This window comes from Tauraco erythrolophus, chromosome 6 (genome assembly GCF_009769465.1).
Source record: "Tauraco erythrolophus isolate bTauEry1 chromosome 6, bTauEry1.pri, whole genome shotgun sequence".
Lineage (NCBI taxonomy): Eukaryota > Metazoa > Chordata > Aves > Musophagiformes > Musophagidae > Tauraco > Tauraco erythrolophus.
The window spans coordinates 38,343,108-38,361,899 of NC_141470.1; the positions used below are offsets into that span (position 1 = coordinate 38,343,108).

At 40.2% G+C, this 18,792-nt stretch overlaps 1 protein-coding gene across 1 annotated transcript in view; it reads left to right on the forward strand.

Moving 5' to 3' along the window:
* Positions 1-18,792, forward strand: part of MEIS2 (Meis homeobox 2) — a 171,359-nt gene that overhangs the window by 42,035 nt on the left and 110,532 nt on the right. Inside the window, 1 exon segment of the mRNA XM_086612794.1 lies at positions 9,553-9,698. Coding sequence (XP_086468920.1) covers positions 9,553-9,698 — 146 coding nt within the window.

An 18,792-nucleotide genomic window follows, 5' to 3' on the forward strand; every position in this document is an offset into this window, starting at 1 on the left:
GTTGTGTCCAACAGCATGTTGTCTAAGGGAAACCGCAAGACTTCAAAATAATCTCGCAGTTTATAAGTTTGTAACAGCTGTAAGGAAAATTGAGATGCTCTGATGGCTATTATCCTTTTTTTTAAAAAAAAAAATAAATTTGTTCTTAAAGAAACTACATTAATGACTGAATGAAGAAGAACAGTATGGGATGTTAGCCATCAGCTACTTTAAATTCTCCACATTCTGCTATATATAAACAACTACAAAATGTTAAAGGTTAAATATTGATGAGGTACTATTGAACTTAATTACTTCAACTGCAGGTAGAATTTTAATTGAACTTGGCTATTTTGCCTACATATGATATTATTCTAATGACAAAAATAACAGGATAACAAATAAAAACAAGTACTTAAAATAAAATACAGCTTTTTAATGTGTACTAACTTTGGTACAGTTGATAGAGGAAACTAAAAACGCTATCTCACTGACTCCAACAGGGATAGAGAACTAAAACAAGAAAATGGTCTCATAAAGAAGATGTGCTTTAGGCAAAAGAAAAAAAAAATTTTTTTTGTCTCCTGATTTCTTTAATGACTTGTTATTGTTGCCTCAGCTGTAGCCAAAGTCTGCAGCTGGTATTCTTAACAGAGTTACTATGAGAATGCTAAATATATTTCTCTAAAAATATATAAAAAAGTGATTTAAAAAGAACTCTGTTTAGACTGCAGCACAAGGACATTTTGTGTGACAGCGTTTAGTAGGATGAAAAATTTAAGCAGAATAACAGCTATTTACATTCACACTGCAAGTAATTACCAAAGCAGACAAAATACTTAAACCTAATTTAATAATGCCTTCCTTCAGCTTAGGTGCCAAAACCTAGGAGTAAACTTCCCAACTTGTGCTGAGCTGGGAGCAGGAGGGGGCGAATTGAAGTTAAAGCCATGTAGAAACAAGTGCATTGAACACTTTCCTGATGAGGTACAAAGTGAGTTTCACTTTTAAACAGAAGAGCATCGTAAATCAGCATAAACCACAAGTTTTAATGAGTATATCTCCTCTGGAATTGTGCAGTGCTTGCAATTCTATGTGAACAAGACAAGGATCTGGTCTTACACTCCTTACTCAGGCAAAACTGCCACTGACATTAAGGATAATTTCGCTTGAATAGAACAAAGTGCTTGACGGCAGTTACGCCAGCATGAGGGGTGTGAGATTAGAATAAACGTGCAAAAAAGTACAACTTCAAATGGCTGTACCTTTGACTTCTCCAGCTAGCATTTCCTTCGACTACAAAGATCTTAATTATAACATTTGCTGGTTCGAAGATTAACATTTAGCATTCTGGGAAAGACTTTCTGGACTTTAGTAACCTGATCAGTACGGTCTCCTTTTGGTGTCTGCCTCTTTCTGGTTCTTTGTATTGCAGGGGAGATGATAGTATCTGGCACATTCCTTGGATGACTTGAAGATAGCAGCCTTCTGTGTTTGGGGCTGAAAGATTGTGAACTCTGTGTTAGCAGAAATGCCACACAGGGGAGGCGAACAGAACATTAAAGAAGCTTTAGCTTTAGGTACTGCAGCGCAAGCAGAGTTGAATTTGAGAGCTGGGACTTAAGTGGACATTTGTCCCTGCTTTCTTCCTTAATAAAATCTGAGTGTTAACTGTGGATAAGGGCATTTGAGAGATCACTAAAAATGAATCATTGAGTGCCCAGAAGAGCTTTATTATGATATACTATGGAGAACTTTAGAATATACAGTGTACTTTTTATGGGTTTATCAGATGCATGTATGAGTTACTAGTACAGAAGTAAATTGTTTCGTCCTTTGCTGCAGAAGCAAAATAATTCACCAAATTAAAACGACAAAATAAAACTCGTCAAAAACTGGATCTGTGTGGTCCTTTCTGGCCTTGTGTTTCCATCCAATTTTCTTTTGCCCCATCAAAGATTATTGAGCAAAAAACCACAAGCTCCAACTAGCAACGTTGGTTGTGTTTGTGTGTGTGTGTAATCCATTTTGAAAAACCCTGACACAAATACTAAATCTGGAAAAAATCTCAGCACAGAAATCCTGACCGCCCAAACTGAGTAAAAAAAAAAAAAATTCCACTAAATTTTAAAAATCCCCAGACTGATACTGGGTTCCAGGACTGAGTCCTTGTAGGCAGAGCCAAGAGAGAACGCTTGGTTCAGTTTGTTTGCCTCAGCAGCAATTAGATTGAAGGAGTTATTCTGCTCCTGAAGTTCTGCACGGATGTTGCCGCTGCCCAGTCCGATGTGAAAATACCATGGAAAATAAATTATTAAACTATACTGTTATTACTGTCTTGCCAGCTCCAGAGAAACAAATGCAGCCACATTTACATATGTGTCCATCTGTCTGTTTTTGCACTTTATGTCTTCAGCCAGTGGGTGAAATTGTTTTAATCCAAGCTGCAGTCTGGTTTTTTTTTCTTCTTTTTTTTTTTCTGCTGATATTTTTCTGTGTGTGCACGTTATTTGTAGATGGACACGCATATTCTTGACAGTAGCTAGTTCTTAATTGTCCTTTCAAGTAACCTAATCTATCTGGCCACGGTAGTTTTAACCGGAGTAAGCAGCAGAGTTCTCCATGGATAATTTTCGTTAGTTAGCAGATTGTTACCATCTCAATGTTGCTGAAATCCCTAATCTCGGGTCAGCGTGAAGCTGCAGTGGTTACAATCCTGTTGCCTGATGCAGTGTGAATGGAAGTGCTTTCTGTCAGAAACATGTGGTCTCTTCAGTGGAGAGCCTGCGTAAATCCTGTGTAAATAGAGGGAGGCTAACAAAGGATGAGCCCCTGCAGCTCAGAGCATTTGGAGCCATTTGGAGGCTGAATTTGCTAAATGCTGCTTATACCGCCTGAAAAGTTGAAGAGAAAGGAGCATAAAATCCCTTCTTTTTTCTCTTTCTGCTCCTACCCTGGGGGGAGGGTGTTAAGGGCCAGGGAAGCCTGAGGTAAGCCTATGAAGACTGTTTTTTCAGTGCTCTTTTGAGTGTGAAAAAGGTGGCATGGGTCACTGTCCCCTCTTTAATGTCGGAAAACCCACACAGTTAGTAAATGTTGCATGTAAACTAAAGCATTTCATCCCTTCTCCTGCACTCCACGGCAGTGGGCCATGAACTAGTCACTTGAAAATCGCAGAAAAATTTCACTTCGACATGTCCGGACAGTTTAGCACAGCAGGAACGTAAGGGAGATCAGTAATTAGCGGGTTGCTTTACTGTTCCCCTTGTCTGCAGTGGAATATTTTTTTCACCTGATGTGACAAAATGTCGAATTACAATGAACGAACCACAAACCTACTGGCTGTGGAAAAGATCTTAAAATTTAAACCGCTGTTTATTAGTTTTCTCTTTAAAAAGCTAGAAAAATATGTTGCTGGCTTTTGACTATAATCTCTAAGAATTCTCTTTTCGCTTCACAGATAAACACAAGCTTTAAACAGAGAAAATTAAGGGCACAAAAAGCCTTTTTTTTTTTTTTTCTCATTTTTGGATGGGAAAATAATAAAAGGGGAAATGTGAGATGTCACAGTTCTGCAAACAATTTTGAAATATCTGAATCACCGATTTTATAGCATTCATGGCTTGAATGTCATTCCTACCTTCGAGTAAATAATAAAATATTTGTAAATGCCTTTTTGAAAATAAGATAAATTAGTGATTACGGAAAGGTGCCTATCCAGAAATAGAAAAGGAACAGTTTTTATTCTGTCTTTTTTTGTAAATACACTTTGGACACCAGATACTATGGAACTCTTTAAGCCTTTAGCACGTATTGCCAGATCGCAATAGGGACTAGCTCCTGACTGACAAACTCCGCTAAAATTTGATTAGACCGAGTAGAATAGCTTTGTAGGTAAGGTCTGACAGTGGCTTAAGTTCTCCTCCTTTTCTTCCTGTTTGAATTTCCAATAGTTATTAATTCTTGGATTGTGTGAAATACATATCTGCCATCTTTACATTATCAGCCCTGTGGAACTGCTGGATTATATTCTGGAAAGCAAAAGATCTTCCAAAGGAACAGCAGAGAGAAGGCCAGCTTTACATCTCCTCCCTGCTGCTAGAAGGGCAACACGTCTTCAGTAGTGAGAGAGATGGTAGTGCTATATGTCTGAAGTCTTCCTGCTCCTTCTAGTGCACCAGTGTCCAACCTTTCTTTCTCTCCAAGGTGCTCACTGAAACATTCGTATGACATAGCACCATGAGATGTATGTCTAGTGTCTCAGAGACATGAAAAGGGGTGGAACACAGGGGGCTGATTACAGCAGCTCGCTTGAGGACAGCCTGCTCCAGGATGGGACAGGTGATGGCTAAGCATGCAGGTGAACCCAGGATGCTTGCGTCAGGCCCAAACAGCATCTGAGGGCTCCTTTCCTCCTGCAGTCAAGCGATTTAGCAAAGCCAGCATATGTACTGGCAGAGCACTGCCAGTGATGGCACAACACTCAGCTGGGATGCCCACTTGAACTGTCTGTGGTTTTCTCTAGGTTTGACACCCATCACCTATTCTAACTCATTTTCCCTAGGCAGTAAGATTTCGTTGGTGAGTATTGCTTCTGTGCTGTGAGGAGACTAAGTCAACTTCCATGAACAGTGATCATTAAGAGGAGGAGGAAAAAACCTCACAGATGGCACTTTGTTCAAAGAGCTGTGATCTGCTGAAGCTGTGAGGCTAAAAGTCTGATGATTTTAACAGGGTGGAATGGAGATAAGGAGTTCTCCTGAAGGGTCTTTGATTCTGGAGCTGACCTTCCCTCTCTACTAGTCCTCCCTACAGCACAGACTGTCTTATCTTCAAAATGTATTCAAACACTTCTCTTTCCGGCTTTTTGGTAGTGATAATTAACCAGATTTTAAAGATTTTTCTCTGGTGGTGATGTAGATCCTATTACTAAGTTGAACATCCTTATTAATAATGGTTTACAGTACTTATGTGTCCAGATGGACACATAATCAGTACAAACAAATAATTGCAAATTGTGAATATAAGCTGCATGCAGATTCTCCTTTTTGTTTTGCATTTATATCTACATATTCTACTCCATCAAAAAGTTGGACCAAAAGATTATTGTACAGTCATTTACTTAAGATCAGCATAGTGCACTTCAACTTTCCTTTTCAGAATCTTTGAACTTGGTTTTCATGTTGCTTGCAGTATTTCTAGAAAAACGGTGAAGTGTCTTGCCTTCCCTCCACCTTGGATACCCCTGCTCTTCTCTCTTGTCCTTTAGCATGACAAACCATAATGCTACAAGGGACCTCTGATGGTGAAGAAAGCTTGAACACTGGGTCCTGAAATGTGTTTTTCCAGAAATTGCTTTTCTTAGTGCTCCTCTGCCTGCTATGATGGTAATAGAAACTATTTCTAGAATTTGAGTCTGGCCATTACCAGACTCCTCTGCTTTGGCCTGAGTGGCTTATCCTTTTCAGTTACCATTTTGCATAGATTGGGAATCTGTTATTCATCCCACTCATGAATGGTGAAAAGACTAGATGAGCAGCTCCTAAGCAGCGTTCTCTTCATCTCTAGCTGGGTCTTTACTCTGTGAGGAACACAAACAAGGACTAGAGCTGAGATAATACTGATAGTGTGGAGGACTGTCAAGGAGGAATTCATTGATACAATAAGGTTGGACTTGTCATTTGTAGGACTGGACTCTGTTTCCCAAAGAGTCCTTAGCTGTATGAATATCAGGGTCAGCAAGCTAGTCTGTCCAAGGAAATCAGTTTGCAGCAAGTTAAGTTTGAAATTACGGTGCAGTGGAAACCCTGCTCTAACTACTCATTCAGTATTTTTTAAAAAAGAGGTAGTCTCCTTTGCTTTTAATGCAAAATAATTTGTCTTGTGCGAAGAACACCTCAGCACGTGCTAAGAGTGTCACACTTTGAGCTAGTGTGGAAGCCTGACTTACCGCTGTGTAAAGAAGACTTGCATCTTCAGCCTCCTCCACAAACCCTTCCCCTAGAGAAGGTCTCTAAGGAATCCTGCGTTGGTCACTCTACAAAGTTTCTTGTAAACGCTCTCCATCTTTTATAGGTGTTGTTGAGGCTTTTATATAGCATTGATATAATCTTAAACAAGCTGGGTAATATCCCTAATTCTCTGCTGGCTTGAATCCTGCGTAGTCATTGACGCCTCCACAAAGAGAGTGCCACTAAAGAATTCTCCACTTTCCTAGAACCGCGACAGGATTTTGTGATCACTTGTAGTCTTTGCACAAGAATAAACGAGTGAACAATGTGCAAAACAGGAGAAAGTCACCTTTCGTTTTCTTTGCTGCTGTGTGAAAGAGTCAATGTGCCAAAATCTAGACAATTTCCCCACTAGAAAATTGGGGTAACTATGTTTGTATTATTGCCATTTCCATATAAGTTAGGACTTGACTCTACTTTTCTTAGAAATTACCATCCAAATCAGGATATGAACAGTGCACATAAGCACAATCACTTGTAATGATGGTGCAAATGGTCTAAATTTGGATTCCTTCATACAGCAGTTAACAGTGATCTCAATCCAGTTTTCCATAGAGTGACTTTCATGTCAGTTCATTTTATTTCACTTTTGGTAATTTCTTTTTCTTCATTTAAAGTAGCTCATGTTTATTTGGATACAGCAAACTAGGATCAGGCCCACCATATGGAAAAGTAAATCATTCCATCTTGGAAAAGCCAGTTAGGGGCTACTTCTACGATTTCTTGCCACTAGAAACCATATCTGCTAACGTGAGCCGTTGTAGTGCTATTAAAGATAGGACGATACAGCTTAGCAGGATTGGGCCTGTAGCTCACAAGGAGCAACAAATCTTGCTGTATCCAAGAGGTACCATATTTGAATTTCTCTTCATAAGGTTACAGAACAGACTAGGGAAGCACTGACTCTTACCCTTTCAACTGCTGGTGAGGTAGGAAGGCACTGGAAGCTTTAGCTGAACTTTATCTCCTGGGGTGCTATTAGCTTTTTAAAACCAGGATATTACCAACCTCTCCAAAAGGTCAAATCTGGCACGTAGGTGACTCCTGCTGAGGATGCTCACAAACAGGAGACTACGTATATGCAGAGAAACAGGAATTTGTCCATGCGGAGGGTGAACCGGTGCTTCTGCTGTGCGAAAGGGTGGTGTGGATCACGAGTTTTACGGCTCCACGCATCCCATGCATACACACATAGCTTTTACATAAAGAGACAAAGATATCTTTATCCGCGCGACAGATAGACAAACAGACTGACTGACTTCAAACTTGCACTTTCAGTAGGGATTTTTTCCCCCCCATCTCTGGGCACTGCTTTTCAAAATTGCCCGAGGCTACAGTACAGCACCTCAGATCCCCAAGGCCCATTGCCTGGCTCCTAATAGCCACTCTCCATCTGTGTCACATGAACAGCTGATGAGATAGCTCCAGTGTCTGTATTTTGGAGAGCATATCCACCCAGGTTAAAATGCTGGGGTTGCCAAGGAGCAGTCAGAAGCCATTAGTGTTTGTGAGAATTTGCCTTGCAGCAGTTCCTTGGCATAGTGGAAAGTGTGTGTGTGTGTGTGTGTGTGTGAGAGAGAGAGAGAGAGAGAGAGAGAGAGAGAGAGAGGGAGAGGGAGAGGGAAAGAGGGAGAGAGGGGTAGGGTGGAATATGTCAGGGGGAGGGGGCAAAGAAAAGGAGTGCTTTCTAAATAACCAACATCTTGCAAAAGTGAACAGTTGGTTACTGCTTATAGGGCTTCCGTAAGCTCTTCGACTGGTTTGCGGTGATTCGACTCTCCTTTCTCTACTGTTAACAGAAACAAACACAAAAAAAAAAACCCAAAACCAAGAAAAGGAGCATGAGAAAGAGCAGCGACTTCAGGGTCTTGCTCTGGTGTTTGGGCAGATGGAAAGAAGCCGCTCTGCCTTGGGGCAGGGTGGTTGTAATGAAGTGGCCTGTCAGTCTGTAAATAGTGAGGGTCATCTCTTCCATGTGATGGAGGGTATCACATTGCAGTGAAAATGGAAATGTCAATAAAATTAATCTGCCAGCTCTTTGCTGTGGCTTTTTCTGTCTCTCCGGTCCAAAAGGGTTGGTTTTTCAGAGGGGAGAGGCAGTGGAAGAAGGGTGATCTGGCACGAGAGGGAAGACAGAGCTGAAATGCAAGTTTTTGAAGCAAATGGACTGCACGTAGCAGCAACGTATTTCGTTTAGTAGCACTATGGAGCTAGACAAGGCTATAGGAATTAGCTCATGAATCTATAGCATTCCTCAGGAAGCTATGGAGCGTCTAGCTCAGGCTACATTGAGCACAGAGTTTATTGTTTTAGGCTTTCTTGGACAAGGTTTTTACTTAGCATGGGATTTATGGCATTTACTGCTAATGAATGTCTATTCTTAAATTACAAAAACCACCGTCTCAGCACAATTCCCAGATGTCCTTCCAGGACCTCAGCTTCTTAAACACCAGCAGGGAGCATAAACTCTCCACTTCTCTGTTTTCCTCTTTCGTGTGGCTCCGGGCTAATGATGTGTAAGGAAAACACAGCAATCTATAAAGTCTCAGTGCTGTCCCAGTATTCTTCATTTATTTTGCATTTGATTATGCCACAAGTCGGATCTTGTTTCTTTCCTTTTTTTAAAGTTATTAGTTCAAATATTAATGTAGGAATATGGCATATATTGCTGCTCTTGATTGATGCCTTCCCAAAAACAGGAAGACGTGCTCGTATGAATTTTAAGAAAGTAGGGGTCCTGCAATGCCTTGCCAGAAGAGTTTTTCAGATACATAATTTAGATGCCCTCCAGGCAGGCTTTCAAGGCATTTTTGCTGGAGGGCAAGAAAAAATAACTATGACTGTTAAAAGTAAATGATTTTTGCTAATGCACAATTAATGCCAGGGAAAAGCACAGAAGAGAAAGATGTTGATGGAAAGTTCTGATTAAGTGAGAGCTCTACCTTGATGTGCATCTTTTTTTTTTAATGATAATAATCACTGATGCAGAGATGTAGAAGTTTTTGTGTCATACAGATGCTATATGCAGGGTCATACTAGGTGTACGTGTTTGTGCGTGCGTATGTATGTGTGTTGGGAGGTGATGGTTACGGGGAGGGGCTCATCTGACAGTGTGTTATGTGCACTGAACGGTGACATGGTTACTGCCACCTCTGCAGAGGGCCTCGAATATATAGACTACAGAACATTTAACTTGATTACTTATAGTACGTATTCAGAATGGTTGTAGGGATGCATTTACAGTGAATGGTTTTTCTCGTGGCAGGTTTCCCCACATTGAGTCCCATAATTGACAAAGAGCTATTGCACTATGTCAGGCACACAATTATAATTGAATTAATGATATATGCATGCGTGAAACGCAGAATTAGTATTTGGAGAGACATGGTTTCTAATTTTTACGTATTTGTATCAGCACTCATATATAATAAGAAACTGCGTGTGCCTGATCTAGCAAATCAAAATAAAAATGTGGTAGTGTCTTGGTAATTAATGATACTTTTTGGCTTCTGTGTTTTGTTCATCAAATGTCTCCTCCTTCCTGTTTTTCTATTTGTTGTAGGAGACGGTTTAGACAACAGCGTAGCCTCGCCTGGTACAGGAGATGACGATGACCCAGACAAGGACAAAAAGCGTCAGAAGAAAAGAGGCATTTTCCCCAAAGTAGCAACAAATATCATGAGAGCGTGGCTTTTCCAGCATCTCACAGTAAGTGGTGCCCAAAACCGAAATAGATGTATATTCATGTGCCTAATGAGGTTTATTCATTGTTATTAGAAATCAATTGTCCCCATAATTTTTGACCATTATTAAGGCTCAATTATTGTTGCTTTTTTTTTTCCTTCTAAGATTTTTTTTTTCTTGGCTCTTGGAATCATGACAAATCTGAAAGAAACCTATATATATGTGTGCATGTGTGTGTGTGTGTGTGTACACTCATACACACCTATATAGAGAGAGAAAAAGTACAAAGCCTTAGCATGGAACACCACCTACATATAAAGTGACCATTTATCACTTTAACTATTCAAAATGTTCCCAAGGATGAAAAAAGGGGTTTCTTGCTTTAGCATATATAAAGGTCTGCCTTCTGGATTCTTTAATGCTGGTCTCCGTTTACACAAACTTCGTATGTATGTGGCAGAAGTGAGAGCCGCAGTCTGTGCGTGCTGACCTACGCTGTGGGTGTCAGAGAAGTCAAAGCAGCAGCTTGCAGACTTGTCATTGTTACTTTCTGTGAGAAATATAGAAGGCTTACAGGTCACCTAATTCTTCAGTTGCGTAACAGAGACAACGAGCACTCTTTAGCTTCTCTTTGAGTCCATTTCATTAAAAGCTAGCCATATTCACATTTGGGGGAGAGAGATTAAACATGTGAAAAAGCAACGCTTTCCATGGGCCATCTTTATCCTGCTTGCAGTCGGTTTTATGTGTTGGTGTTCTGTCAACTGTTATAGCTTCACTTGGGCATCAAAATGCCACAGAAAACCTAGTAACACTCTTTGTAGTTTACTTCATGTGGGAAATAATGGAAACTGGTAAAATTATCAATTGATTTTCCTCTTCCTCTCACTGTAAAATTGTTTCTCACTTGATAAGGCTTAAAACGCTAACCGTTATTAACTACCTCTTCTTCTACCAAAGTTTTATAAATTTCCACGGTAGCTGATGTTGGTTACAGTGTAATGATTTCAGGACAAGGTACCGGATTTATTTATGATAGGGACTATCGAACCGCTCTGCTAGCAGCACAGCTAAAGGGGGGAGCGATAGATCCACATTTCTAAACCATCATTTTGATGTAAGGACATTAGTAGCAAACTAAGGTGCATTGATCTGGCCTGTGGGGTCAGGATTAGCTGGAATAGCCAGTGTCTCTGCTGGAGTAGTGGTTATTCCTGCCTCCCAGCTATGGCCATTTCAAAGGTCAGGTGCCCTGTACCCACTTGGCTCAGAGGAATTAGACAGAACATGAGTCTCTGGGCTGATTACTTAACCAAAGACAAAATAATGAGTCCTAAGCAAATACTGACTAATTGAAAGGGCTGTAAATCCATTACATATTGGTCAGGGATAATCAGGAGTATTTAATCACTTTTATCTATTCAGGAGCACTGAAGCTGCAACAGCAAAGCCCTGAACCTTGCCATGTGCTTATTATTCTCATCATTATCAAAATTACTTCACAGCTGTTCTTTGCTACATCACCTCAGCTGGAGATTTACTAACCTGTAAAATGTTTTTAATTTGGAAGTCGAGTGAGTGTGAGTGGAGGGTTTTTCTTTTAGCTGTCGGGTATCTTTAGAGGAGTAGGCAGACAGCAAAAAGCAGGGACACAAATAAACCAGTTCGTTTTGTACATGACTCCACGTAAACTCTGTTTCCTCTTATGAAATTTGTGGTATTTTTTTTTTTTTCTCCCTGCCTTACTTTCTCACATGCTCTTTGAAAGCATTCGACACATGCTTATTAAACAGTCAACTGCCTCTCACTTCTCTTGAGGAAAGTCCTCCTGGCTTTTTGAAATCCCTTTTCCTTGTTTCCATCCTCTCTCTCCTGACCCGCTCCATCCTGCATGAATTGAGGAAATTTGCCATCACTAGTGAGGATGGCCTCGCAAAAATCAAATTAAGTGAACACAAAAAAGCCCCAAACCTTTTACCATCCAAGCTTTAATGAGTTTGCAGGTGTTGAAAGATTTACTGTGCTGTAATTCTCAGACCTGCAAACTGATAATGGAGACCCCTGACCAGTGCAATGTAAATTCAGAAAGATTCTTGCCATAAACACATGCAGAGAAGGAAGAGAACTCCTTTCTTTTAAAGATCTCGCACTTTTTCTCAAATTAGCTTGTCCATTCGAAGTGCGACGCTGGCTGAGCCAGAACGGGGGAATCTGTGATGTACAATTTTATTGTTTCAAGTAAATATCTTTACAATGGAGGTCCATGATTCAATGTACATTCCTTCATTACTACTCTAACCTTATTTCGAGTTGGTTTGTTCCTCCTTTGTGCTGTATGACCTGCTCTTGTATTACAATAATCCCCTGATGTACCCTTTTTTCTTTCTCTCTCTCTATTTTTTTTTTTAAAGAAACTAATTGAATTATCTCATTATTTTAATTTGTTAAGCAAATGTATTTTCCATCTCAGGATGTGTTCTTAAAGAAGGAGCTGCTTAGACTTTGCTCCCTGAATGGGCCATTGGTACATTTTGACATGCATGCATTCATTAAGGAGAGGAACATAAAAGAGCTCTGGTTGTATTTTTTTTTCAAACACCCAACCAGCATGGAGCAACTTTTCCATAAGCCACAGGGGTCTCTCTACATATGTTCTCAACTGCAAGCCATTGTCACCTATTCTGAATACCTCAAAAGGACAAATAAAATACTAAAGGCCAACTGTAGCAATTGTTAGCTGTTAGTCTCAATATGACAAAAATCATTAACCTCTGGTTTCCCTGGAAGGAGAGGCAGTGGCAGTCCATCTCTCATGGTGTGGATTAAACTTAAAATTCCTTTAGACAGTTAAATTCAAAGAGAGTAACTCCATTCTGACTAATTGTATTTACTTATGATTTTAAATAAAATGCTATTTTTTTCCTTTATTCCATCAGTTTGCAAACTCCTAAGGTAGCTGATTTGAAAAATTGAATTGCCTAAGTGGCTTTTTTTGAAGAGACAGGCACTTGAACTCTGATGTAGAATGAATGTATCTGACAGGCTCTCTCTTTCAAAACAATTTCTAACCCCTATCACAGCTTCCATTTTGCGGTAACTTTAATTATATTTGAAATAGGATACACACGCATGTTTTTATTGTTGGAAATCAAATGCAAGGAGTAGGAGCTTCTGTCATGTTCTTGTTCACTCACTGAGCTCTGTCTTACATTTGGAATTACAACAGTACCGGAAGATGAAAGATCTGAGGATGAATTGGCTGGAAATGTGTATGCTTTTTCTGGATAATATCCAGTGTTTAAGAAAGTAGAGGAAATCCTAGTCTGGTAGTATAAGCTTTTCAATAGTACATAAAGATTACAACATCAGAAAGGTAAACCTGACATTAAGGCTGTTTTTATTTGAGTTCAAAGGTGGTTAAAGAAAAGAAACAGCAAGAAATCTGACCCAAGCCGAGAGTTTATTCATAGCTTTGGAAGACTCCTTTTCCTCTATGCCAAAGAGTCCTTAGTACACTCAATTAGCCTCTCAGACATCTCTGCTTTCCTCCCTCAAGTGCTCCCCTATTTGCCCTGCAAAGAACATATTTGATCACGAAGTGAAAACAGGAAGTGCTCAAATGTATAGACACCTCTAGCTTACACCAATGTTGAGATTAGGATTTCTTACCAGCAACTATACAGAGCCAGCCTCCCTCCTCCCGTGCCCTTTCGAAGGATGGAGGACCTTTAAAATGTATGTACATAATCAGAAGGGAACAAAGTTATAAAGGAAGTAATTATACCGTTCTATGGACTTGTATCTCTGGTAGTTAATCCCTTTCTGCAGTGCAGTGTATTGAAGACCACGCTTTCGCTACATTCAACCTTTTTTCTCCTTCTTCCACAGACCTGGTAGAACAGAGATGCATTTATTGTTTGACACTTACCTGGAGTGGTGCCCTTTGTTAAAATTCTATTTTGGTAGTTTCTTTTGTTACAGTCTGTAAGAAAATGTATATCTTAACAAAAAGTACCAGATACACCAATGATAGCCTGCAAAATAAACCTTTTTTATGACAGTGCCAGGTTCCCAGCTGATGGCATTTAGGCTGGCTCCCCTGAAGTCACTGGAGTCGAGCTGGGTTTTTTTGCTTTTTTTTGCTAGCTGAAGTTCTGTCTCCTAACATTTGTTTGATCAGTGTCATTTTAGCCTGATTTCCACAATCTCCTGGCTGAAAATCTTGCTCTTTACACAGTTTCTTGTAGATTTTGGTTTCATCTGCTTCAATGACAGGCTAGAGTAAGTTCTGATGGAATGTGTTAAAATGAACCAGCCACAGTTTTTGTACTTACCTGAATTAATTCTCTTAACTTGCCGTATTCAGATGGCCAGATTGGATAATAGTCTTTCTGAATGAGTAGTCTTTCTGAAACATTTTTTTTTTCTGTATTTATGTGGGTGTATCTGAGAATATAATGTATCTCTACCATATTTCGATGAATGACTTACCAAGCCTTTTATGCAGGGCAGCTATTTTATTTATTCATTAGATTGGATTCTAGAGATGAATGTCATCAGCAAAAGCCAATCTTGGAGCAAGCTTTCAAGTTGAAACCATCCCACCTCCATAAATATGTCCTCCCATATCATGATTTTAGGAATAACACCTAACGGGTTAGGAACATAGCTAGCTGTTGCACCTCACACTGAACAGCTTACTTTCATCTCAAACAGCAGAAGAACCTCTTTCCTCGGAGTCCTGATCCAGGAGAAGCATTCTTCGCATTGCTGTTTTTGCTGTACTTTAAAAAAACAAAACAAAAACAAAACTGAAAATACAACAGTTGCCCACTGCTGTTGGACAGACCTCTCAGATGGCACAAACACTGCCCAGTCGTCAGGACATCCTGCAAAATCACACTGTGCTCGTTTTTCAGCTGGGTAAACTTTGCGAGGAGAGGTTAAATGGTTTTGCCCTCGTGCTGCAGAATAATCAGTATCTGAACGTTAAACTCCTGTGACCGGTGGTCCTGTGGTCCTCGAGGTGATGGAGCTGTGCATTCTTGAACCCCAACAGTGCTCTGGTCGCCCACCAGCAGAGCTGGCGGGTGCCAATAGCGTTGGTGTTTATTTCTGGAGGTAGCATGGTCCTGCCTAATGTCACTGGCATCCCCCACCTGCCCTGCCTGCCTGTCTTGTGCCACGGCCTCACCAGCCCCAAGGCAATAAAACTGGAATTCTTCCTCAAAATGTCACTTCTGATCCCAGGGAGAAAGGTTTTGTCCCCCGAGCACTCCTAGTCTGCGGCCACGCAATTGGACCCAAAGACTTAGCAGCAGACCGAACCATCATGTACCTTTTAGAACGCCACAATCTTAAAAAGAAAAGAGCTGAAATGGGGTGGGGGTGGGGCTTTGTTTGTTTTAAAAATGGAATCTGAGATTAGATCTGACATTTCTACATCCACCCCCTAGAGAAGAGGGAACCCGGGGTCATGGGGTGTGTGGGCCTCAAAAGCTAGCTTTGTCTGGGAGCCCTTAATCTAATCATTGTTACATAGACATCTGTTATTTCTTCTGAAAAATTGATGCTTTTGTGACACAATGATCCATCTATTTAGTACAACAGCCTGAGTAATTAAATTAAAAAAAGAATATTTTTGCGGGAGCATGTATTATAAAACAGCCATACCTCCCCGTACCAGTGAAAAAGGCTGGGAGAGGGAGAGGGAGAGGGAGAGGGAGAGGGAGAGGGAGAGGGAGAGGGAGAGGGAGAGGGAGAGGGAGAGGGAGAGGGAGTCCTTTAAGCCCCGCATTGTTTTCTGCTGGCTGGAGGAAAACATCTGTGAATTGTTTGAACTGAACCTTAGCAGGGACTGTCTGAATCTGTGTCATCTCTGTTTAATTTCAGGAAATGATGTCACAGCGCATTAAATAACAATGCTGCGTGATTTATTTTTACTTGTACATGCTGTCCTAAGCATTTCGGTTACATGGCAGTGTTTCCAATTAAGTGCAAGCTTTCGGTTTTAAAAAATACACTCGGTATTCCCTTTTTTTCTTTTTTTTTTTTTTTTTGGGACTGGGTATGGGGAGGCTGGGTATTTTAGGGGGTCACCAAGGTTCAGGGCTGTTGGAGGGCTCCGGGCCCATTTGTCATGTGCTTATTTGTAGTTGGGACTGGATGTCAGCGCTCTCGTCACCCATGGCAACCTCCAGGACCGTGGGCTTGTTACAAAGCCCGGCTGGGGGAGGGAAAAACCTAAATATTCTGAACCGATCCGTCAAAAGACCTATTAGATAGTTATAGCCGGGCCTGCGTACTGTAGCTTCTGCCTCGATCAAACTTTCTGCACTCCCCCTTCTTCTGCAGAAGAATAGAGGACATAAGTCAATTCTGTCTGCCATCTGTCGCCTCTCTCCCCGCTCCTCAAATTAAAGAGACAGTCCGAAATTTAAATAATCGGATACAATCACAGGAAGCCCGCCTGGAAATTATTACATGTGTGTTCGGGTTTGTTTTTTTTTGACTTCTCGTTTTATTTTGAAGGGGGGATCTTTATTGTGCTTCTTTGAAGATCAAAATATGTTGTGTGTTTCAGCTTCAAAAATAGCATTCTGAGAAATATTGGATTTGCAGTGTCACAGAGTTGTTATCTAATAAGATTCCAAGTTATATATAGGGTGAAATTCACACACATGCATACCCATCCCCCAAACAATCCCCAAATTGCGAATCGTGCGAGGGATGAGCAAATGAAAAGCAGTACCCTTCCCCTCCGGCTCTCCCTTCCCCTCTGTCCCTTTCCCTCCCCAAATCCCTGGCAGGCTGAGGGGCTGCAGCAAAGTCCTTTCAAGCCCTACCAGGATGATTTAGGCTCTTGAGCCTGCCTAATGGTTCTTTTCCAGGCCTACTTTAATAGTTTTTCACGCTACCCTGTCTGATGTTAGCTAGTTATGCTTTACTTTTGCCTTCCTTTTTTTTTTTTTCACTGCCCTGCCTGTTTTTGCCTCCTCCTCCTCCTCTTCGACAGGCAACACAATGTGTCAGGGCTGCAGTAAAGCGAATTTCATTCATGTGGCATATGAGGTCAGCCACTGCCAAACCATCAGATAAGGTGGCTAGATGTTACTTCCCAATTTAATATTTTACTTGCCATTTTCAAACAGGGAATTAATGAGAATGGAGTGTAACAAAAAACATGTGCATGGTTTTCGTTGAGGCTTGATTAAAAAGACTCAACAGAGCAAGCTGAACATGGCCTGGTAAAAGATAGGATCAGCCACCAGTGTTTTCTGGTTGTTATTGTCAGATTACAAAGCTTTGCAGTGTCAGTATAGGAATTAAGTGAAAAGAAAAGAAGAAAGAATGCCAAAGTCAAAGTAAAGTAATTGAAACAAGGAAGTAGTACTGACAAGAATTAATTTCTAGAGAGTTGTGGCTTCAAGGCTCACAAGGTAAGAAGGAATTTAGCTGAAGCATATGGAAATACAAATAGTATTTATACACTCTGAGAATGTCACACTAGCAAATGTTGTGCACTGCAGCCTTTGAAAATCAAGATCGCAGTCAACTAGAGGAGAGAATTCTTTTGAGTATCTTCAAGTTCCACTATCTAAACCAGTTGTCATCTGAAAGCTCATAGTTCCTCGCGTTCTCTATAGTGTGTGTGCACACGAGTATACGTAAGCATAAAATATATTTCTAGGGAAAAAGCAATTGCTGTTGTTTGTGCAAAGTGATGCTGCTTTTCAGTTTTGCCTCAGGACATGTTTATTTAAGACCTTCCTTTCAAGATCCATGAGCAGAGTAATTGGTTTCAAAGAAGTTTTCTGTAAAATTAGAGTTATACTGTAAAAAAAAAAGTGTCTTTCTGCTGACAGTTCCACAACTGCTAAGAAACGGAGATGTCAATTCTTATTGTTGCTGAATGAAGAGAGTAGTTTATGGCAGACAGTATTACTTGTGGTGTTGTGGAGTTTGCCTTGAGTTGAGGATACTTAGAATACCGTGCATTACATATTTTAGAGTTGATGGCAGCAGTCGTTTGTAGTATCCAAAGCAATCATTGGCATCTTTAAAGATTTATTATTGTCTTTAAGCATAATGGCAATACAGTTTCCATGCTTTTACATTTGCTATTTTTATTTTTAACTGCTAGCCCCAAATCTGCCAGAACTAATTTCAGTTGTTTTGTCTAATACTGGATGATAGGTTGTCAACTCACTGTATAATGCTGTAAAGACTTTTTTAAATCTTGGTTTTACCTTTTTACGATGGCGGTTCGAAACATGTATTTTATTTGTAGCAGTTGACTACTTATGTCCATAAAACGTTTAACACCTTGCAATCTCAGCACAATGAATTAGAGTAGCCAAGTAAACAGCAGCAAATATTTTAGTTTAGTGTTTAAAAAAACCCTGCGTATATTAATTTGTTTAATGCTACAGAAATTTGGCTATCATCTGGATCAAACTTCTATTTGGTATGAGGTACATTTCAAAGTGGCAGCTTGATATGCAAAAGTGTATACACTGCTGAAATACTATCTGGCTAAACTGCATAGCAATGAGAAGGCTCTCGTTCACTTTATTAAAGTATACTAAGTATATAAAAGGAGCAGGTTTTTGTAAGAGCATGACTTAGTCTAGACTACTTTGAAGCTTGTTATGTCAATTGAAAAAAACCCCAAAGACGATGTAAGCTGCATTGTTAGTTGATATTCTATGAACGTACATGGATCTTTATAAAAGTTCTCTTTCCTCCCAGGTAGGTGAAAGATGCAGGTTTAATTTCTCTGTGTTCAAATATCTGTGGATAATTCAGAGATTAGTGCTCAACAGTGTGTACCTCTCAATCCTGCTTCCATTAGTTTCAGTGGAACTTTGATCTCTTTGAAAAAGCTGGACAAGATGAACCAGTGAAATCATAACAGGAGTCAGACGAACAAACACACAATTTTGCATCCTAATAAGCGTTAAGCACTACAGCCACTTTATCCACAAATTTTACTTAAAAAGTCTTTCAAGGATCCCCTATTTTATAACAGAAGAACAAATTTCTTGAGTGTGTAGCTATTTGTGATGTTCTGTCACATTCTTGTTTGATGTTCTTGTACAAATACTTGAACTTTTGT